Raw genomic sequence first — 18994 nt, 5'->3', positions numbered from 1 at the left:
CACTTGCTTGCAAGGATGTCCCCTGCACGTGCAGTGTCAGGGTTTTTCTAATAAGCAGAAAATGTTTTACACTTTACAAGTTAGTAGTTTTCTATACAAAACCAAAACAAAAAATCCCCCCCCCCAACACTTCTGATTATTCAAACATCCTGAATCAATTCACTACTGAGTTTTCAAGCGACTGTCCAGTACTACTTTGTATATTTACCTGAGATATGGAGCCCTCTATGATTGGCCTAGTTGTCTGCACCATTTCAGGAGTCTTGCGACTTTCTTGGCTCAATAGATCCTGTCTTGGAATTTCATGGATAGAACGACCCATTTCTTTTATAGTAGTAACTCCATCATATGGCTTCCCCTTAGTAATGGCTCCTTCAAATGTCCTTATGGGAGGTGACTCTCTTTTAATTTGTTTAGGATATTTCAGGCCTTCTTCAAAACTTTCAGCTGTTGCTCTTGGTGTGCCTTTTATAGAAAGAAAGAAAGAAAGAGTCAGTCATATCACTGGTATTAACAAACACTATTTTACTATTTTTTTTATTTGTTGTAGCCTATTATAATGTATTTGAAAAACTTTTAAAAACCCCACTGAACAAATATTCAAGCTACTAAATGGCTCACAAGTTACTTCAGATGCTGAGATAAAGGCATTAACATACATCTCAGTTGTCTAAGGAATTGTTAGTGTTCATTTAAAAAAAACACTGCAATTACCAAGTATTCATAATAACAGCAACCTATTTTGCAACAGGGTAAAAAAAAAAAAAAAGTCTACACAGGAAATTTGTATATCACATATCAGAAAGCTTCCCATAGAAAATTTATGCTCTTAAAACAAATCTAATAGTCTCTACCTTTAACACAGCTAGAACTGTGAGCAACAGCTTTCAATTTCAGAAATCCTGACTGCTGAGATGCAGTAAAAGCCTGCCTTCTAAATCTTTACCTTGCATTATAGAGCCAGACAACACTATTCTCTCTTTTAGTTCAGCATGTGGGCTGCCTCTAGGTAGTGCACGGCATATTAAACCTAAAATTAAATGAACATAATTTAGAAAATTAAAGAATAAGTGTTCAAAAAGGGTGCTCCTTCTCACAAACACCAGATACCATCTACATCATCTTAGTGCCAAGAGGGCATAGTCACAGTATGCTTGACATTTTATCAGCATGTTAGAGAGATCATCCTGGCAAAAAATCCCAAAGAACAAACAAATAAAAAACAAAAAACACCCTTTCAAGCTCTTTATTTTGCTGCAGGCTTATAAAACACAAGATATTCTTGTATTTTTATAATTAAGCTTAAATCTTCTCCCAGAAGCAGTCACTGCTTCTCCAACCCCCTGCTTCAGTTTCCTTGAAAGAAGAGTGTGTGTGTGTGTGTGTGTGTGTGCACGCGTGCGTGCATGTGTGCATGTGTGTATACATGGTTCAGTAACCATGTTACTAAAAAAACAATCCAAAATATACCTCAACATCACCAACTTGGTCAAAATTAAGACTGAATCACCTGAAGAGAGCTGAAGTTGTAGATCATAATAAGATTCTAAATCAAACCCCAAAGAACATATAATTTTCCTGTTTGCAGAAGGAAAACCTGTCAGCAATGAAACACTGATATGCTATATTAAAGCAGCTTCTTCTATGTCAAATAAGTAAGAAAGTATATCAAATGCATCAGGAACTTAAAGGTAGCAGTGTAAAAACTTCTCCAACTCATATCATTCCATCTGATGAAGATATACATGAAACAGCCTTTCACGGCTAATTAAAGATGGGGCAAAATGCTCTTTAGGAACAAGGAAACAAGAGCCTCTCCTACAGACTCCAGAGAGAATTTCGGAAAGAAATATTTTCTTGATATTTGTATTTTCAAAAGACATTCAGAAAGTTATTTAATGGCCTGACTTGACCTTTCCATTCTTAGTTTGATTATAGCATATTAAATGGAAATAATGCTAGGGATGCCCTAAAGCAAAACAAAGCAGGACATGACAGCTGTGCAAGTCTTCTGCATGGCATAAGCTAAGTGATCACTTGTGCAAATGCACAAGATCACACCAATCACTTACAACATTATTCTGTCATAGCTGAGAAGCAGTATTTAGCTGACTGGATGTGTCCATGGAGTCCACGCAAGTAGGACTTGGTGTTTTTGGAGCCCTACAACAACCAGATGCGACTGTGAGGAGTCACTTACTCCTATCAGTAGGGCTAACATGTATTTTATAATTGCGAGCTGAATTACCTGCAATTATGGGAACATACTTTGCCAAAAGAAAAATGAAAACTAGTATCTACTCCAGTAATAACTGCTGCAATAAAAGCAGGCTGGAGATACTACATGAATTTGGTCAGTAAGATAACATTTAAATCTAATTTCTGTTTTAGTCTGTCCTAGAAAACAGATCTAAACTCTCTTGCACCAACATAGAAGGTTTTAATAAAATACACAACACCAACACCTTAGAAGCAGCTATTTTACCTTCCAGTGGTGCAGACACTGGAGACTCCCTCATTGACATTCCTTGTTTTATATTTCCTTCCATTGTATCATAGCTTCTCTTTAAACCAATTTCATGAGCAGTTCTTGGACTCCTTGTTCCTTCACGAACATTTTTAATAGCTGCCAAAGTTTATAAGAATGCGATTAAGGGATGTGGATGATTAGGGGAAGGAAAAAAAGAAAAAAAAAAATTGACCAGAAAACTCTAATACCTTAACAACACAACTTCAATATAACACTGAAACATTAAACCTCAAAGGAGGTTCTTCGTGGTTGGTTAAAAAAAAATATTCAAAAAGTTATTTATTTATCAGTATTTGTACTGAAGTTCAAAATTAACATTTTACAATACAATACAAAGTAGAACATTTAAGTATTTCCATAACCCTCAAAACAAAACCATTCCTAGACAAATTGGATATGAATGGCACAGGAATTAACCTGTTTAACTGTATTTCAGCTATACAGTACAGGAGACTCAGAACAGGCACAATTTCTGGATCATTTTAATTCCTATCCTCTCAAAATACACAGGTAGGTCAACGCTTCTCCCAGACTGCACCCCAGTGACTGAGGTTTATACCTATTGACTTGGAGGAAGATATACCTCAGCTATGGATTTCAAAAGCAGAACCTAGTGTATTCTCGATTTTGATTAGGTAGGATATACAAATACTCACTATCGTAAGACAAAATATGTCCACTTTTGCCTTCATAAATAACATGGCCTTTGGCTGCAGCTTCCTCTCGGCATTTTTCTGGGCTGCTGTCTTCTGTAGCTAGTCTGGTGATGGTTCCTTTCAACAACGCATCAGCTGCTATGCCAGACTGGGACAGAGCCGGTGTACCCTGCATTTAGATCAAATGCAATTTAGGATGTGCATACTTACACAACAGAACAGGGATCAGAGGAGGAGAGAAAAAAACCCACACTTTTAGATCTAGAAAACTAAGTAATTTATCAAGCAGTACGGCTTGAATTTCTGCCTCTAATAATAGAGATTTAATGTAAATTTTAGTAAACTGATTAGTAAACAATACACTTCCATCTTGTACAAATACTTCAGGAAGAAGAATAGGAAGTACAATATCACAAAACCATTTTGTGACCTGGAACATTTGCCCTATTATACCATTTTGGAGGAGATGGTATATACTACATTACTTTATGAAGCCATTAGGTTATATGTCTCTCCAAAGTCATGAGACTTCCCTTCTGAGAAAGGAATTGCTCCTGTAACTAGAGACTAGAGGCCAACCAAAAGAGTAGTACCTATAAGATAAGGAGACAAAAGGGCTTAATTTACCTTTTGGGCTTTAAACAGTACCTTTGCAAGGCTGGTTATGATTTATTTTTTGCACTAGGTGTGTTACTCTTTTCCACAGAAGTTGCTCCTAAGTCTTCAGTCAGGTATATTAAAGGCTCCAGTGATTTTAGTTACAAAATTTCAAGACTCAGATATGTCAGGATGAAATCCTGGTAACGCTGACTTCAGTAATAGTGGGATTTGACTACTAGATTGTATTTAAATCTTTTTTGAGGCAGTTCCTATTCTGTGATACTAACTTACTTTTTAAAACACGTAAACATGTTCACAGGAATAGTTTAAATACGCTTGTTTGCTACAACCTTCTCAGTAAGGGGGAAAATACCTGAGTAATGGAGCCTCTCAAAGAAGGCATGGTCTCAACAGAAACTTTATTGGTTGGAGTTCCTCGTGTTATACTTCCTTCCTGTATTGTGGTACCTGTTGGAAATAAAAAGACATCCTGAAACATACACACACACAAGGTAGCTACTGTACTCAAAATAATTAAGAATGCTCTATAATGACAGCTGTTAGTTTATACTAAAATACAAAGAAACTTTTTTTTTTTAATGATGTGCATTTGATGCAGTTAAATCATTTCACAGATAGCATGTGAAACACTCTGCAGTATTTAGTTTCCTTTTTTTTGATACATTTCTACATTTCATGTGTATTGTTTGTGTATGCTCTAGTGGACAATTAAATTTTGAATTTGGCATGCCTTGAGACATGCAGGTAGGAGGAGTTAGTTACAAATACACATTGTACACCTATCTCAGAAAAGAAGGACCAGATCAGCTATTTAATACTTAAAAATGACACTTCAGCAGTCTAGGCTACAGAACCTAATTCTCTCGTTTTCATCAGGCTCTGATAGTTTCTTACTTTAATAGTGTGACTTTACCTCGAACCACACCTTCATGTTGCGCCCTGACCAGGAGTCCCTCAGGTTGGGAATTCTGACTTCTAGGAGAGAATTCTTCTTGTTTGATATAGGGCATGGAAGCTACTTGGAAGAAGAAAAAAAGGAGGTGTTTGTTTCCTTAATTATGAGTCATTAAATAGTATATATAAATTGCTCATGTCAGCTTTTTATTTCCTACCAGATTTGGCTGACTCCTGCTGCCTTGGCAGCCCGAGAGATATAGAACCCACTGATGGCTTTGCTGTTTCTTGGGTGTAGGAAGCTTGACTATGGGATGTTAAATAAGTGCCAGGTGTTCCCTGAAACAACAAGTGTAATATCTTAAAAACTTGTTTCTGAAATGAAGATTTTCATGTATATTTAAAGCAGAATGGTAAATTTACTATGATCCTATCTTAAAAAGCTATGGTAGTACCACTGCAGAGTATCAAAGCACAGAACACCAAGTGCCTTGTCTCACTGTTAGTTCAGAGATACAGTTCATCTAAACCAAACATACTCAACCATGTTACTAAACATAAATGACTGCAACTTGTTCTCTTTTATAAGGCACCTGTAATTCCTGGACTTTTGAGAAGAGGCAGGTATAGCTCTTAGATGTTAGTATTATAAATTCATCACTGAGTACATGAGGTTCAAGGCTGATGAAAGGGCAGAAAACTGACTCCAGTAAACGTGGAGTCTCAAAGAATACATTATCTTACTTGTGAGATTGAGCCTCCCATGATGAAGGAAGGTTTTTCTGATGGCACACTTGTTTTGGAGGATGGAATGAGAGGTGGTGGTGGTCTGGTGGGTCTAGTTGTTGGAAGGCGGACTCCTTCGGGTATATTGGTTATTACTTGGTGAGGAGCTGGCTGGAGAACTTGGAGGGAAACAAAAAAGTGTATTAAACATTACATTCTGTTTCAGCACTACTAGTCAATACACAGATAAGAAAAACAAAAACAGTAGGTTCATGTGACACTTTCCATCAGGAACTGCACCACAAAAACCCAATACCTAAATAGCTGCATTCACAACTCTGAAGTTCATTGTGTCCAAACACATATTATGCTTAGAAATTAAATGGGGACTATCTAACCTTGCATCAAGATACAAAAAAACCCAGCAAAAGCTACATCGTAGAATTGTAAACTCTGAAAACTAGGTTTCTAATATAACGATTGAGGGTGCATTCATTTTTTTGTTATTTTTCTGTTTTTTAAGAACATTTTTATTCTTCATATCTGACTCAATCGTGTTCTATTTAATCTAAACTTCCCTGATTCTGTCTTCTCTTAGCACGACTGCTCTGAAGCAAAAGCCAATAATCCAAGTTGCAGAATTAACATCTCCAAGTTAATTGTGCATTGTTTTATAAAATATTCAAAGTACAATATTGGGCAATTATACTCAGAAACTACCGTCAGTATAGTAGCAACTCCCTCTTTTTCTCAACTCCTCCCTTTGTAAGAAAGGCCACCCATGAACATGACAGTATTTATATTAAGCTAAAACAACTCTTAATTACTTTGTTCCTATGCTAGCCCTATCTGGCTGATAAAATGCATATTAGTCAGCTGGTGTAAAAATAAAAAACAAAAACACCACCTCACTGGAACCAGAAAAATACAACTAGGTACCTATTTACATATACACACAGAAAACAATCTATTTCCTTCTTTCATTAGCGCACACAGCATTTAGAAAATAATTTTACACTACATGAAGTCGCAGAAGTCCAGCTTCCAAAGGCAGACTACTAATCACAATGATACATAACAAAATATTTACCTGGTGGAACACTGTAGCGAGCTGCATTCATATCAGGCTGGGGAGAGGCTTTATTGACTTCTCTTGGAGATAGCCTGTATGGTGATGCCGACCTTGCTGCTGTATTTTGCACCTGCACTTCCTGTTCTATTGCTCGCTTCACTTCAGCATAAGGCATGTAGGCCACTGGTTTTCCTATGAATGTTAAGGTTATCAGAAACAAAGAACCCTAGGTTAGAAACTAATGTCAAAAGGTGCAGTCTACAACAGAACTATAACAAAATGCACATATTCCATCATCAATCCATCAGGACCTGATGTTTCAATTATAACATATTTAGACCAGAAAAAGAATTACATTCAAAATACCAACTTAGCACTGAAGTAACAAAAAAATTCTAAAGCCAGGAGATAGACTCTTCTGAAACAAAAGGAATAAAAAGTTTTGCATACTAAGGCATGAGCACAGCAATTCCCATGCCAGCTTCCTGGCTTTCAATAGCATTCAGTGCTACCAATAGAAAGCAAGTGCATTTACCCTTTTTAGTCTTCTAGTTAGTCCAGATTCAGACATTTATTTTAAAGTTAACATACAGATATAATTTCCGATTACCCTGGAATAACTGACCTTCGCAAAGATTGCTTTGTAAAAAGTTATAGACTTTTTATAGTTGCTTTCCAAAATTTATTAAAAAATAGTATTAAGATATTGCTTAATTTAGTATCTATGTTCTTGTGAAGTATTTTGTAGGTTGTCATAAGTCAACTGAACAACAGCTCCTTCAGTCTGACCAGATGCCCCACAATATATGCACTGTATAAGAACATTCTAATGCATGTAATGAAAGAGTTTTAGATAGACTGCGAGCTCTCGCCTACAAGCAACACTAGGGTGGCGAAATTTCACAAGCACAGCAGATCTAAGGAAGTAGCTGTTCTGAAGATCTGATGGCAACTTAGCCTCTTCTAGTTTTCAAATTAAGATGTACAGGCTCATAGAAAGCATCTACATTAACCACATTATTCCTCCCTCTCTGCTTCCTTCCCTCACAACCTTGATTTTTGCTGGCAGAGACTTCACCCTAGGACTTTCTCACATGTCATAATATACTACTGCCAATGTCAAGAGTTCTTCAGGTAGTATTTAGTTAAATGGTATTTTTAGGCACAGACTTTTCCCTAAAGCAGTAAATTTCAAGAAAATGCAATCTTAAAACAAAAAACAAAAACCACACAAGTACATAAGCTCCCTTTCTATTAGCTTAAGGAGTAGAAAGCTGGTATGTTACTTTCATTTTGCTTAGGTAAAATTAATTTAGATGTAGAACTTTCAAAACATAATTTAAAATTGTTATGCTTGTTAAATACAGAATGCTCAAGTTTCCAGGAACATGATAGTTTACATTGCTAATGCTGTGGAAACAACAGAAACAATACCTGAGGATGTAAAATCTAAGAATGCAGAATTATGCATCTGTGACAATATCTCTTTTCTAGTAAAGAAGGTTGGGTATATAGAGATAACAGTTATACCCCTTCCCACTCAGAACTGCAATTCCCACAGGATACGGTTTTCTTTTTTTAAAAAAAGGCAATCTTTTAAAACACTGTAATTTAAGCTGTTTATTTCATGAAAACAATTTCAGTTCAAAGCATGAACGCATGGCCAATACGCACAGAAAGGAAGAGTAAGATGAATGTCTAATGAAAGCTAATGCATCTATCTTCTGGCTCTTATGCAGAAACTTAAATCATGTAGTATCTTGTCCATCTGAGTCACTTTCCTGCAGTCAACCACGGTAACAGGCAAGTCCTGTTGTTCACAGAAACCTGTCTGAGTGACTGAGTAAGTTTTAGACTGTTCTCTACCACAGCTCACACTAACTGCCATACTCGGGGAAGGTCAAACTCTGCCTCTCAGTAACACCTATTTATAAAAATGCAACTAGCCACCAGGTTCTTAGGAGCAAGCACAGCACTTTGGTGGTCTGACAGGCTACGGTATGACAGCTCCGGAATCTTCCTGTACCTGACCGAGTGCCCATGTACACCAGCGCAGTTAAACATTCTTACTTGTGCTCAAACAACTTCAGGAATTCTCTCCCATATTAAATTTACGCTTCTGAATAAGGGCTCCTCCAAAGCACTCAACTATGTGGGTCCTCTCACCTGCGTGTCTAATCTTACTGAATCATTTCTTTGTAGAAACAACTGTCTTTCTTGGATTTAACCCAAATGGAGCCAAGTTCTTCTGCTCTGCCCTATCTAAGGATTATACAAGGTAGTTCTTTCTGGCATTGTAACTGCAGCAGGATTTGTTACAGTAGATAAATTTCCTCAATCAAGTGCCATCGGAGAGCAGTAACTGATCAACAGAACACTAAAAATTCTTCATTTTTAAATGAAACAGACAGTGTAATATGTAGATATAAAATCCAGGCCTATTTGATGATAGATGTTTAAAAAAAAAAGAAAAAGCCATCTACCTTCCCACTCAACATTAGGGCTTTTGGAAGTACCACACGGGCTTGCAGAGCTTCGATACTCCATATCCAGCTGCTCTTGCCTCTGGCGTTGCTCCTCCAGCAATGCTGACTCATGCATCGCTTTAATGTGCCGTTGATAGAGCGCATAACCACTCACTGGTGTTCCAACAGGTACGGTACACGGGCTACAAGAAACCTAGAAGGAGGGAACGGTGTTAACAGCAGGTACATTAATATACATATTTACTAAAGTTAATGTCTATTGTTTAATGCCTCCATTGAAAAGAGTGCAGTCTATGTATGTTTATTTCTAATATTATACATCTGTTTTTAAAGTACGACTTGTATGTTTATTTGTGCTTAATTTGCTCCTTCTCAAAAATATGAGAACAAAGCAAGTGATACGTTTCTTCATTTGCTTTATGATTTTTGCTGCTTTTGCGCTGCATAAAACTAATTCTACAGACAAAAGATGCTCCTTCAAAAATAATTTAAAATATCCCATACCATAGGCGGTATGACAGCAGCTCGATGGTGAAGTTGTTGCAGGTCCATCTGCCCTTGCTTTATTGTGGATGATACCAGTATTGATCCAGTGGGGTTTAGCAGTGAAGGCTTTGACTCCCTGCTGAATATTCTGGAAAAGAGATAAATGGAAGGGAAAAATAGAACCAAAAGAGACCGAGATTAAATATCTTGATAAATTCACAGGTAAGAAGTATGTCTCCTTCAAAATAACACAACTAATAGTGCATAAATAACTGGAATACCAAAATCATGTCATGTTTCATTCTACAGTACATCTAGTATAATAGGCACAAATTATTCAATATCTTAAAAATATACAGAAATATCAAAATTGTGCTCAAAAGTCTCCAAAATCAAAAGTTTATGTATGCAATTTCTACATACACAGTACTGAAAAAGTGTAACCTTTGTTTCAAAAAATTCACTGAAAAAAAGATGGGAAGCACAAAATATATTTACTACAGAGGAGAAATACAAACAGTAGAACATAGCAGATTTTTCACATAAAGGGCTCTTAAGTTTCTGGAAAGAAGATGCCTGAAGAGGCAAGAGTGCAGAAACACAGTCAACTACACTTTTCAAAAGAGCACATGCAGAACAATGATACTGGATACTTTTGACATTTAACATCTATCCTTGGTACTGCGTGTATATTAAGACCACTGAAAGGGAGGGGGCAGTGGCTCTGATGCCATACTATAGTTACATAGGAATCACAGCAACAGAACACTTTAAAAGTTTTCATGCATCAGCAATATTAACCTGTCCCCAAAAATAAAAAGGTTCCAAGGACATGCAGCATTGTCCATTTAAAGGACTACAGGCTCACATGGGTTCTCCACACTGTTTAGGCTCTCAGGAACTAGTGATTGCCTGAAGACGCTACATGCTTGGAAAAAAGAGGTCATCCATTTTTCAGGACACTTGCCTATTAATTTGTAGACAGGTTGGTAAGAGTGAGAAATATTTCCACTGCACTATCATTAGTCTTTAGGAGAGTCAATTCTACCCATCAATGCAATACAGTTCAGTGGCAATAACTGACTTGAGAGGGGATATAAGCAAATAAACGTGAGATATGAAAAGACAACTGATGTATCAGTATATTACATTGTTTGGTTTGTTTATAAACAAGTGCCATCTCCTACTAAAAGATTTATTCAGGCTGTTTTTTCCTGTTAAAATCAGGGAGTTTTGGATTCATTCTACTAAACTAGTTGGTGGGAGCAAGGTTCAATTAAAATAACTCCATCTCTGTATTTTTCACTCTGCATTCAAACGTTTCCACTAAAGGGAATGGAGAGCCCATGTACTCTCTTACACTAACCGGTCACATTATAAAGAACATTCCAAATCTACTTCTGAATGGGTGGCTTTGCACAAAAATAATGCGAAAAAGCTACCAACTACCCAAACCTAACCAAAGAACTTCAAACAGATCCAGTTACACAATCATTGTTAATTCTCTCAGTGGGTAGATGGAGGAGTTTAGAAAATTCCCTGAGTTACTTGCTTGATTTTTTGAGTAGGTCACCAATTTTTTAAATAGACATGTACCAGAAAATCCTGCAGCACACAGCACCAGAAGTATCACAGACTGACTTAAGTCATGTCAGGAACATCTGAACTCCTTTCACACTTTGGGAAATTTTCATTCTTTCAGTTAGCTACTACCCTTTCCAGAGAACTGTTTCAAAAGATTCCCATTCTCTGAACAGATCCCAAATGGCTTGACTTCCTTCACTGTCTAGCTTTCCAGGAGTGGTGCTAGTTTGCTGCCTACCCAGTCAGTATATTGCCACGGAATTTTACTTTACTCTGCCTTAGAAGAGCCTCTGGCTTTTCATCAGAATTTTAAAGTCAATGTTTCTCTCTGTTGCACTTCCAAAACTTCTTAGAGATTCTTTCTTGTAGTAGAAACTCCTAACAGAAGTGTTGCTACCGAGTGTAATTTTTAATCACTGTTAAGTAACAGCACTTTTTAAACAGCTTTTTAAAGATAGCAATTTTAAAACACTAAACAATTACACTCACCCTTGTCTGTCAGGTTCTCCATCAACTTCCTCATCAGCACTACAGGTGGCACTTGAATCATTATCTGAATGGGACTCCTGTCTTGCTGTATTCACCTGTTGTACCAAACTGAAGTCCATTTCCTCAGGTTCTGACTTTTCCTTGGGTTTCTCCAAATCTCTCTCTTTGGTATCACTCTCTATTTTCACTTGAATATTCTCTGGTAGCCTCATTTCAGTCTCTACAGGTTCTGCTTTGGTATGCACTGGAAGATTAACCACAGGCTTAGCTTCAACTGGATGGCTTCTACTGTCAACCTCCATAGACTCTTCTGTTTCATTATTTATTTCCTCTTTAACCTGTGGCTCAGAGTTCTGACTTTCAACGGCTGATACACTTTGGGCTGTCAGGGAAGATGATGTGCTGGTTGCAGATTTAACAGTAGACTCCTGTTCTGCTGTCGCCTCAGTGGTTATCTTCGAAGCTGCACTCTCAGATGGAGTTTCTTCAGTTGGTTTAGCAGGTTCTGCTGGAGAAGGAGATGGAGCACTCTCTGTATCAGAACTATTTTCAGCACCTTTAAAAAAAAAGTTTGAGTGTAAACGTTCCAACATTAATGTGATCCAACCAGGCTTGAACAACTGCCTTCAAAAAAAAAAATGCCAGTTACAATAATTCAAGACCCTTGCCCTGAAGAACTGACTCACAAAAGGAAGGTAACTAAAATCAGCAGATACAGATTAAGGAGGAACACAGGAATTACAGGAATAAGGTTACATATTTAGCTCTGACCTTACAGAGTCAGACAGGTGAACTCCCATGCTTATGCAAAAGACTTGGTACTTCCATGTATGATGCAGTTCTCTTACAAGAATAAGGTCAACATTCACAGTGGCTAAGGCACAACTTGGAAAACTTAAGCGAACATGTTTTAGAGGCATCATTGGCAGAAGTGACAAAACACTGATTTTACATGAAAATCTGTCACCTTTTGTATGCAGGCTCTGAGTGCGTATTTACTGCATTTTGCAGAAAACCTTCTTTCCAATTCCATCTTAATTTTAGATAATAAATATGCTACACATAGGTTCTTCACTGCAAAAATCAATACCCTTCTATAATTGGTATCCAGTTGTCGATGCTGTTTACACCTTTCACAGAGCAAAGGAGGCATTTTCAAGAAAACAAAGCTTACTCATAAAGGAGGTAAACTAGAAGAGTTAACTTACAGCAAGAATCGCAAGTCAGCTTTAAGAATAATTTGTACTGATTCAAGATGAAGTTTAACATATTTCCTCTTTTCATCCTACTTAATTCCATTATATTATAAATAGCTTTTTGAGAAATAAAACATTTATGAAAAGCTATGACTGCACAGAACTTAGAGGTTGTACTCAAAAGTCTTATTCCAAAGATACCAATCCTCATTGCTTAGAACAGCATCTGTGGGAAAATCTGTTTAAATACAGCACATCTTCAAGCTTAAGGCACTCTTTCTTTCTTTTAGAGGTAAGACTTTTTTCCTACTCAGAGATGTCCATGACAAACTGGACTGAATTACATATTGATTGCAGTTTGAGAAATTTGGCCATATTCTCCAATTCATCATTTATGAATTTTACTGGCTACAGCTCTATAAAAGGCTAGCCAAAACAGACCTAATGCTGAGTAATTATTAGCAGTGGCAGCCAACAAATTAAAAAATTGAATTTGCCTGTCTGAAGCTTTACTGAGACTATTAACTAGCAAAGATTACATATCCATAGTTCAGTTTGTTTCAACATGGACAATTATTTTGATCATGTCCCATCTGTTCAGCCTCTAGAAGACAGCAGAGTCAAAGCATCTCAAAATATTAAGTAATAACATCTTAGGGCTGCTCAATACTATTTTTTCCCCCTCTCTAGTTAGAACTAGTGAACTGAAATCCAGTTGCTAAAATACTATTGAAACACTCTGTTTGAACACTACATTATGATGTAGAACACAGTTTTCTGATTATACAATTGGCCTAAATAAAACATAAGCCCCTCTCAATAAATACCGAATTTTACTTCTGATAAAAGTTACCTTCACTGTCTTCTGGATTCTCTTCTTCATTAGATGCTTCAATGTCTTCATCCTCCTGAGCTGACACAGTTGAAGCTACACTTTCACACTGCGATACATCTCGCTCCTCACGGGGCCTTCGAGAAGACTGATAAAGACATGGCATTTATATTGTACTGAAAATTTCTAAGTATTCCTTTTACATGCATTTTCAATTTCAGGTTGAATTGAAAAGCAGGTATCTCTGGATTCATTCACATGTGGACACAGTTTTAACCTCAGATCAGGTTTTGCTGCTCCTGACCAAAAATGCCAACAAGTTTGCAAATAAACCACTTGCTCGAGATATATTTGCAGGAAAAACAGGACTAGTGCAGCAAACACAGAGACCAATACTCTTCATTTTCGCAGCTGCAAGGCTAGGGTGGCAGTTTGGGGAATTGCAGCCCTCAGTAATCTACTTCAGAGGCCCCAAAACTTTCAGATCCTGGCCTTTTACCAACTCTCTTACTCTATTTTGTAAGGTTAGTGCTTATCATGTGACACAGGGCATATCTCAGGTAACCGTTCCACAGTGACGACCTGAACTTCTATAGTTGCTGATGCACTGATAAGGAGTATGGTTTACAAAGCACTAAGGAATCACTCAGCCTTGTATGTGCTGATAGAAAATCTTCTACTGCACTTTAAAGCATGAAGTGGCTAGTGCCACAGGTCAGCAAACATCACTAGCGTCTCCTAGGAGATTTATGTTGTAACATAAAAACAAGTAGAAAAGGAAACAAGTGATGATTGTGAAATAGTTTTAGTAAACCATGATGAATGACTTCGGCGAGATCCTAATTTGATCCCTCAAACACTCGATAACCACTGCACTTGCCTTCTGTTTGTGCTGTTGAAGGAGACTGTCCAGATTGTGTCTCCTTTTATAGTTGAAATAGAAGTTCTTACACTGAGCTTCGCTTTTTGTCCCAACCATTTTGGCAATTGCCGCCCAGTTTCGCCCATGTTCCACTAAACCTGATCAAACATAAAAGAATAAATATTTACTATGATATATTTACTATATTCAGCTATTCAAACTAAATGAATGGAACAAGAATACCTCTAGGAAGGGTCTGTTAGATACAAAGACAATGTAATGTTAAGTAAAAATAGTGCTGTCTTTGAGAGAATTCTCACTGTGATAATGTGTTTGACTTACTGGATAGAAAAAAGTTTTTTCTACCTGAATGTCAGTTTATGTAGCCTTCAAACTTAACTTTTTGCTGTTGGTAATATGTTGATTGCTAAAAGATTGAGTTTATGCATAATATTTTAAAGTGACAATATCTGTCAAAAGACTAGACAAGCTGTAAAATACATACACTTTTCTGTGAAAAGAATGTGTCTTATACCAAAGGATTTTTGTAACTTAGAACTAAGTATTATTTTGTAAATTTACATATGAAATACACACCTTCACATCTGTTTCACATATTTCTGTGGACCAAATACAAACATCAAGTTTTTCTAGGTAGCCCACAGGAACAAAGTCAGTATAAGTCTTAAACTGTTTTGTCTGGTGAAGATATTTGCTTCTTAGGAAAAAAAAAAAAAAGGCAGCAAATTTCACATTAGTTATTCAGTGTAGTGCTGCAAAGACTAACAAGTATTTAAAAGTAAATCAAAAGCTTTACAAGATTTACCTTTCTTAGCAACTTCCATTTCTTCTTCTGTCCAGCGAGAAGTCTCCACAGGCTCTGCAGAAGCTGAAAGAGAAGCAATGACTCCCATCAGAGAAAAGATCAGGAGTCACTCTCAAAGCAATAATCACGCATCCCATAATCTATTAAGGCTCATTCAAGTCACTTGGGAAAACTGCTTCTGACACTGGGAAGCAGTCAGCTTCCATTAAACCAAATGAAGAGATAAAGTAGGAGCTGTCACATTCTCAGCAGAACAAACTGTTCAATCATTCTGCCTACAAAATTGTGTGATGATTAAATAACTGTCACGCAAGACTTGCAAGTAACTAAGATTATTTACCATTAAAATTGTATTTAAGCTGCCAATAATACTATCAATCACTAAAACCAGCATGTGAACCATCAGCACATAGCAGTTTTGCCTCTTCTTCCTCCATGTGATCTATTCTTTTCTATGTACCTGTCAGGCTTCCTTACATTAAGGCAAGCAAGGTAAGGCAAGCATGCTATATTCTTCTACAATCGTGAGGAACTTTCTGCACTCTTACTATCCATATTTTTGGCTTTCTAATAAAGAATTTTCAGCACATTGACTACAGCAGGGTCTGAAGAGGCAAAACTGATTCTCAATTTTAATTTAACCTTGACTCTATTAACTCTGACTGAGTTAACCCAGGGTAAAACTTGAATTAAACCAGTTTTCAAACATACTTCAAGACTCAGAAGTAAAGATACTGTAAGTATCCCATTGTTTTTTAATACAGTTCCTTTGAGGAAGTCCTAATAATTGTGAAGTTTTGCACTTTTCTCTTAGTCCTGTTTTGCTCATTTTCTGAGTCACTAATACACATGAGCATTTATAAAAATAATTACTGTGAAGGATCTCGAGAAATTATTTAAGTCCCCCACCTCCTTTCCTATTTTAAGTGCATCCATACTGTTGCAATACATTTAACAGATGTCTAATGCTGTGCAAGGAGATCAGAATATTATGGGAAAAAGGAATTCAAATTGAAAACAGGAAAGAAATTCATAATCCAACATGGTATGAGCTAGTCCTACCACATTTCATTGACTATGGTGGAAAAAACTGAAGTAGTTACCTTTTTTTCAATAAATACCAAGAAATCTATTTATCTTATGTTCATTTAGTCTCCTGTAATTCTCTGGGTAAACAGTGACAAACAAAAAACAAGCGTACAAAAAAAAAAGTAAGTAAAAAGAAACAGGAAGCTAACTACAATTCAATGCAAAATACTCTTTGTTCACTTTTCTGGGATTTGATATTATTCTGCTCAAATTTCTGAATGGCATTAAGCTGCCACAGACTTGGCTCTTTCAAGAACAGAAACCTCCATTTATTTTTCATTGATCTGTCGTTATGCATAGTGTGCAACATGAACTGTTCAAAAGCAGATGTTAGGTATAAGCAAGATCAGCCTTAGTGCCATTAAAAAAACAATCCAAATAGAACACTATAAAGCATCTGATCAACTACATTGCTATTCTAGATTTTCCCCTAAAACCTGCAAAAAATACATTGAAAAAAAAAACAAACTAAAAACACTAAACCCAAAAGTTATTATTGCCTAAGCCTGGGGGTGGGGGTGAAAAAGGGACAGGGCCGCGAGGAAAGAGAGAGTGCGCCATATCCACAGACCTGAAGTGGATATTGCAGTCTCCGATGTTTACAGTTAAATGAACATCCTATGTTGTTTATGATGTGCAGAATATTTGAGCAACAAGAGAGTTTTTACAAATTCTAGGAGAATCTCTGCTTGCAACTCCCCAGCTAAAGAGTTAAGGGCAACAGATTTTGCCACAGCACAGCACTACAGGAGAAAAAAAAAATCCCATACTGTCATGGATAATTATTTACTAACCACAGTTCTGTTTGCTTATGTTTCTGCACCACCACAGATTATGTCAGCCCTCTTAGAAATGCAGCCAGAGATAGTATACAGTATTGTCTAACTATATATGCCAAGAAAGTAACATTTTTACCTTAAATAAATTCTCTGTCATCTAATGCAGAAACAAACAAACAAAATTGTGAGGATCTATTTCTGATTACAAAACTCCCCAAAGTACTCAAATATTGGGCCTACTTATTTAGCAATAACTTCTGTGAGCTACAGCCTGTAAGTCAATCTGTGTCAAAGGCATTTGAATCAGATCCATCTTTAACTCTGCAAACTAAGAAAAAAAGCAGTCATAACTGAAAAGCTCCATTGCCTTTTTCTTACATGGTTTTAACAGTCCTCTAACTAGGAATATACTATTTATTTACATGCAAGAAATTTAAGTGTACCTAACACTCAAAAAATTGTAAGCAGACCTAAGGAAAAAAAGATATAACTAAAAAAAAAAAAAAAAAAAAAAGAAAAAAAACCAAAGGGCACTGCATATGCGGAATACAGCCTTATGCCAGTGAAGTGCCTGAGTTCCAGATAAGTCCCCAAGTGCCCTAAATGCTACTCACAAGGTTCCGGTGGTGGGGGGAGAGGGGGTGGTGGTTCTTCTGTGGCCGCAGCTGCAGCGGCATTTGCTTGTGCAGCTTCATTCGTCATTGATCTGGTGATCCTACCCTTACGACGACCTTGACTATTGGCAGTTTTTCGGCCCCTAGGAGTGGCCTGCTCCCTTTCCTCCGTTTCCTCTGGTGCAACTTCAGTTTTGTCCTTTTCTTTGGTGTTCTCTCTGAGAATAGTTAAAAAAAAAAAAAAAAAAAAAAAAAAGGAAAGGAAAGAAAAAAGAAAAAAAAAATTCAGAGGCATTCCGAGAGCAATTAAAGGTAGATATTCCTGAAAATGGATGTAAAAACTGTGTATCAGATCTTACTTCCTGTTTTGAGTTGAAGAAAAAAAGGCCACTTCATAGTAAAACAAGAGCTCATTTATTCCCCAGAAGTTAGAGTTGCTAGGGAATAACATAGATACACGACACTATCAGCTTCAAAGAAAATACAAACACTGTGACGAAACATCAAAAAACTCCCCATCAATAGCAAGATACAAAAAAGTCACATTTTTTAATAGAGTCCTCCAACTTTTGTACCAGTCTGATTAGCTCAGACAGACAAGGAAGTTGATATGTCAAGAAAAAAAAATCTAAGTACTTAATGCACAAGAACTAACCAAAATAGGAACAATCTTTAGTCAAGATTCACTGTCAGGCTAACCCAATTCCATCTTGATCTTTGCAAAAAACCTGCAAAAAAGTCACTACAATCTAAAGGGAATTAATGCATTTTTAGTATACTTACTTAGATTCCTCCTTCTCATCCTTTTCCTCTTCATCCTTCTTTTCCTCCTCTTTTTTCTCTGCTTTTTCTGCTTTTTCCTCTTCTACTTTTTCTTCTACCTTTTCTTCTTGAGAAGGACGAGCAATTTGTTGCTGAAATGAAATGGTATTTACACATATTTTAACAACTTGATCCTACAAAGCTGCAGCAACTCTTCCTCAGAGCAGCCAAACACTGATGCTACCTTATCCCCCGCCCGTTACAGTCACTGCATAACAGTCAGTATAACAGTAAAACTCCTCTGCCAGCAACTGGAACATCTATCTGCACCCTAAAATAACAACATGATCTTCCAGGCACATCTTCCAGACTTCAAAAGTCCCTTTTGCCACAAACTACTCAATTTCTATATATTGACCACATATCCTCAGACTCTCTCAATTTGTTTTCACTTATGTTTCTTCTAGTCAGCTGCCCTGTTCAGATACTG

The 18994-nt window shown here is 36.9% G+C and overlaps 1 protein-coding gene across 5 annotated transcripts in view; it reads right to left on the bottom strand.

The window, feature by feature from the left end:
- The window catches only part of NCOR1 (nuclear receptor corepressor 1), a 72801-nt gene that overhangs the window by 16439 nt on the left and 37368 nt on the right, over nucleotides 1-18994 (bottom strand). For 3 of the 5 annotated variants that reach the window (XM_062592756.1, XM_062592759.1, XM_062592757.1), the window contains exons 16-32: nucleotides 18526-18656; nucleotides 17743-17960; nucleotides 15261-15323; nucleotides 14453-14592; nucleotides 13594-13720; nucleotides 11545-12100; nucleotides 9490-9619; nucleotides 8983-9178; nucleotides 6518-6691; nucleotides 5446-5606; nucleotides 4920-5040; nucleotides 4721-4825; nucleotides 4160-4254; nucleotides 3187-3355; nucleotides 2486-2626; nucleotides 947-1030; nucleotides 209-465 (exon numbers count right to left, since the gene is read on the bottom strand). In XM_062592756.1, coding sequence (XP_062448740.1) covers nucleotides 209-465; nucleotides 947-1030; nucleotides 2486-2626; nucleotides 3187-3355; nucleotides 4160-4254; nucleotides 4721-4825; nucleotides 4920-5040; nucleotides 5446-5606; nucleotides 6518-6691; nucleotides 8983-9178; nucleotides 9490-9619; nucleotides 11545-12100; nucleotides 13594-13720; nucleotides 14453-14592; nucleotides 15261-15323; nucleotides 17743-17960; nucleotides 18526-18656 — 2868 coding nt within the window. The remainder of the gene's footprint in view (nucleotides 1-208; nucleotides 466-946; nucleotides 1031-2485; nucleotides 2627-3186; nucleotides 3356-4159; nucleotides 4255-4720; nucleotides 4826-4919; nucleotides 5041-5445; nucleotides 5607-6517; nucleotides 6692-8982; nucleotides 9179-9489; nucleotides 9620-11544; nucleotides 12101-13593; nucleotides 13721-14452; nucleotides 14593-15260; nucleotides 15324-17742; nucleotides 17961-18525; nucleotides 18657-18994) is intronic. The other 2 variants (XM_062592758.1, XM_062592760.1) reach the window with 2 other exon arrangements.

This window comes from Rhea pennata, chromosome 20 (assembly GCF_028389875.1).
Source record: "Rhea pennata isolate bPtePen1 chromosome 20, bPtePen1.pri, whole genome shotgun sequence".
NCBI lineage: Eukaryota > Metazoa > Chordata > Aves > Rheiformes > Rheidae > Rhea > Rhea pennata.
This window is presented reverse-complemented; position numbering and strand designations above follow the sequence as displayed.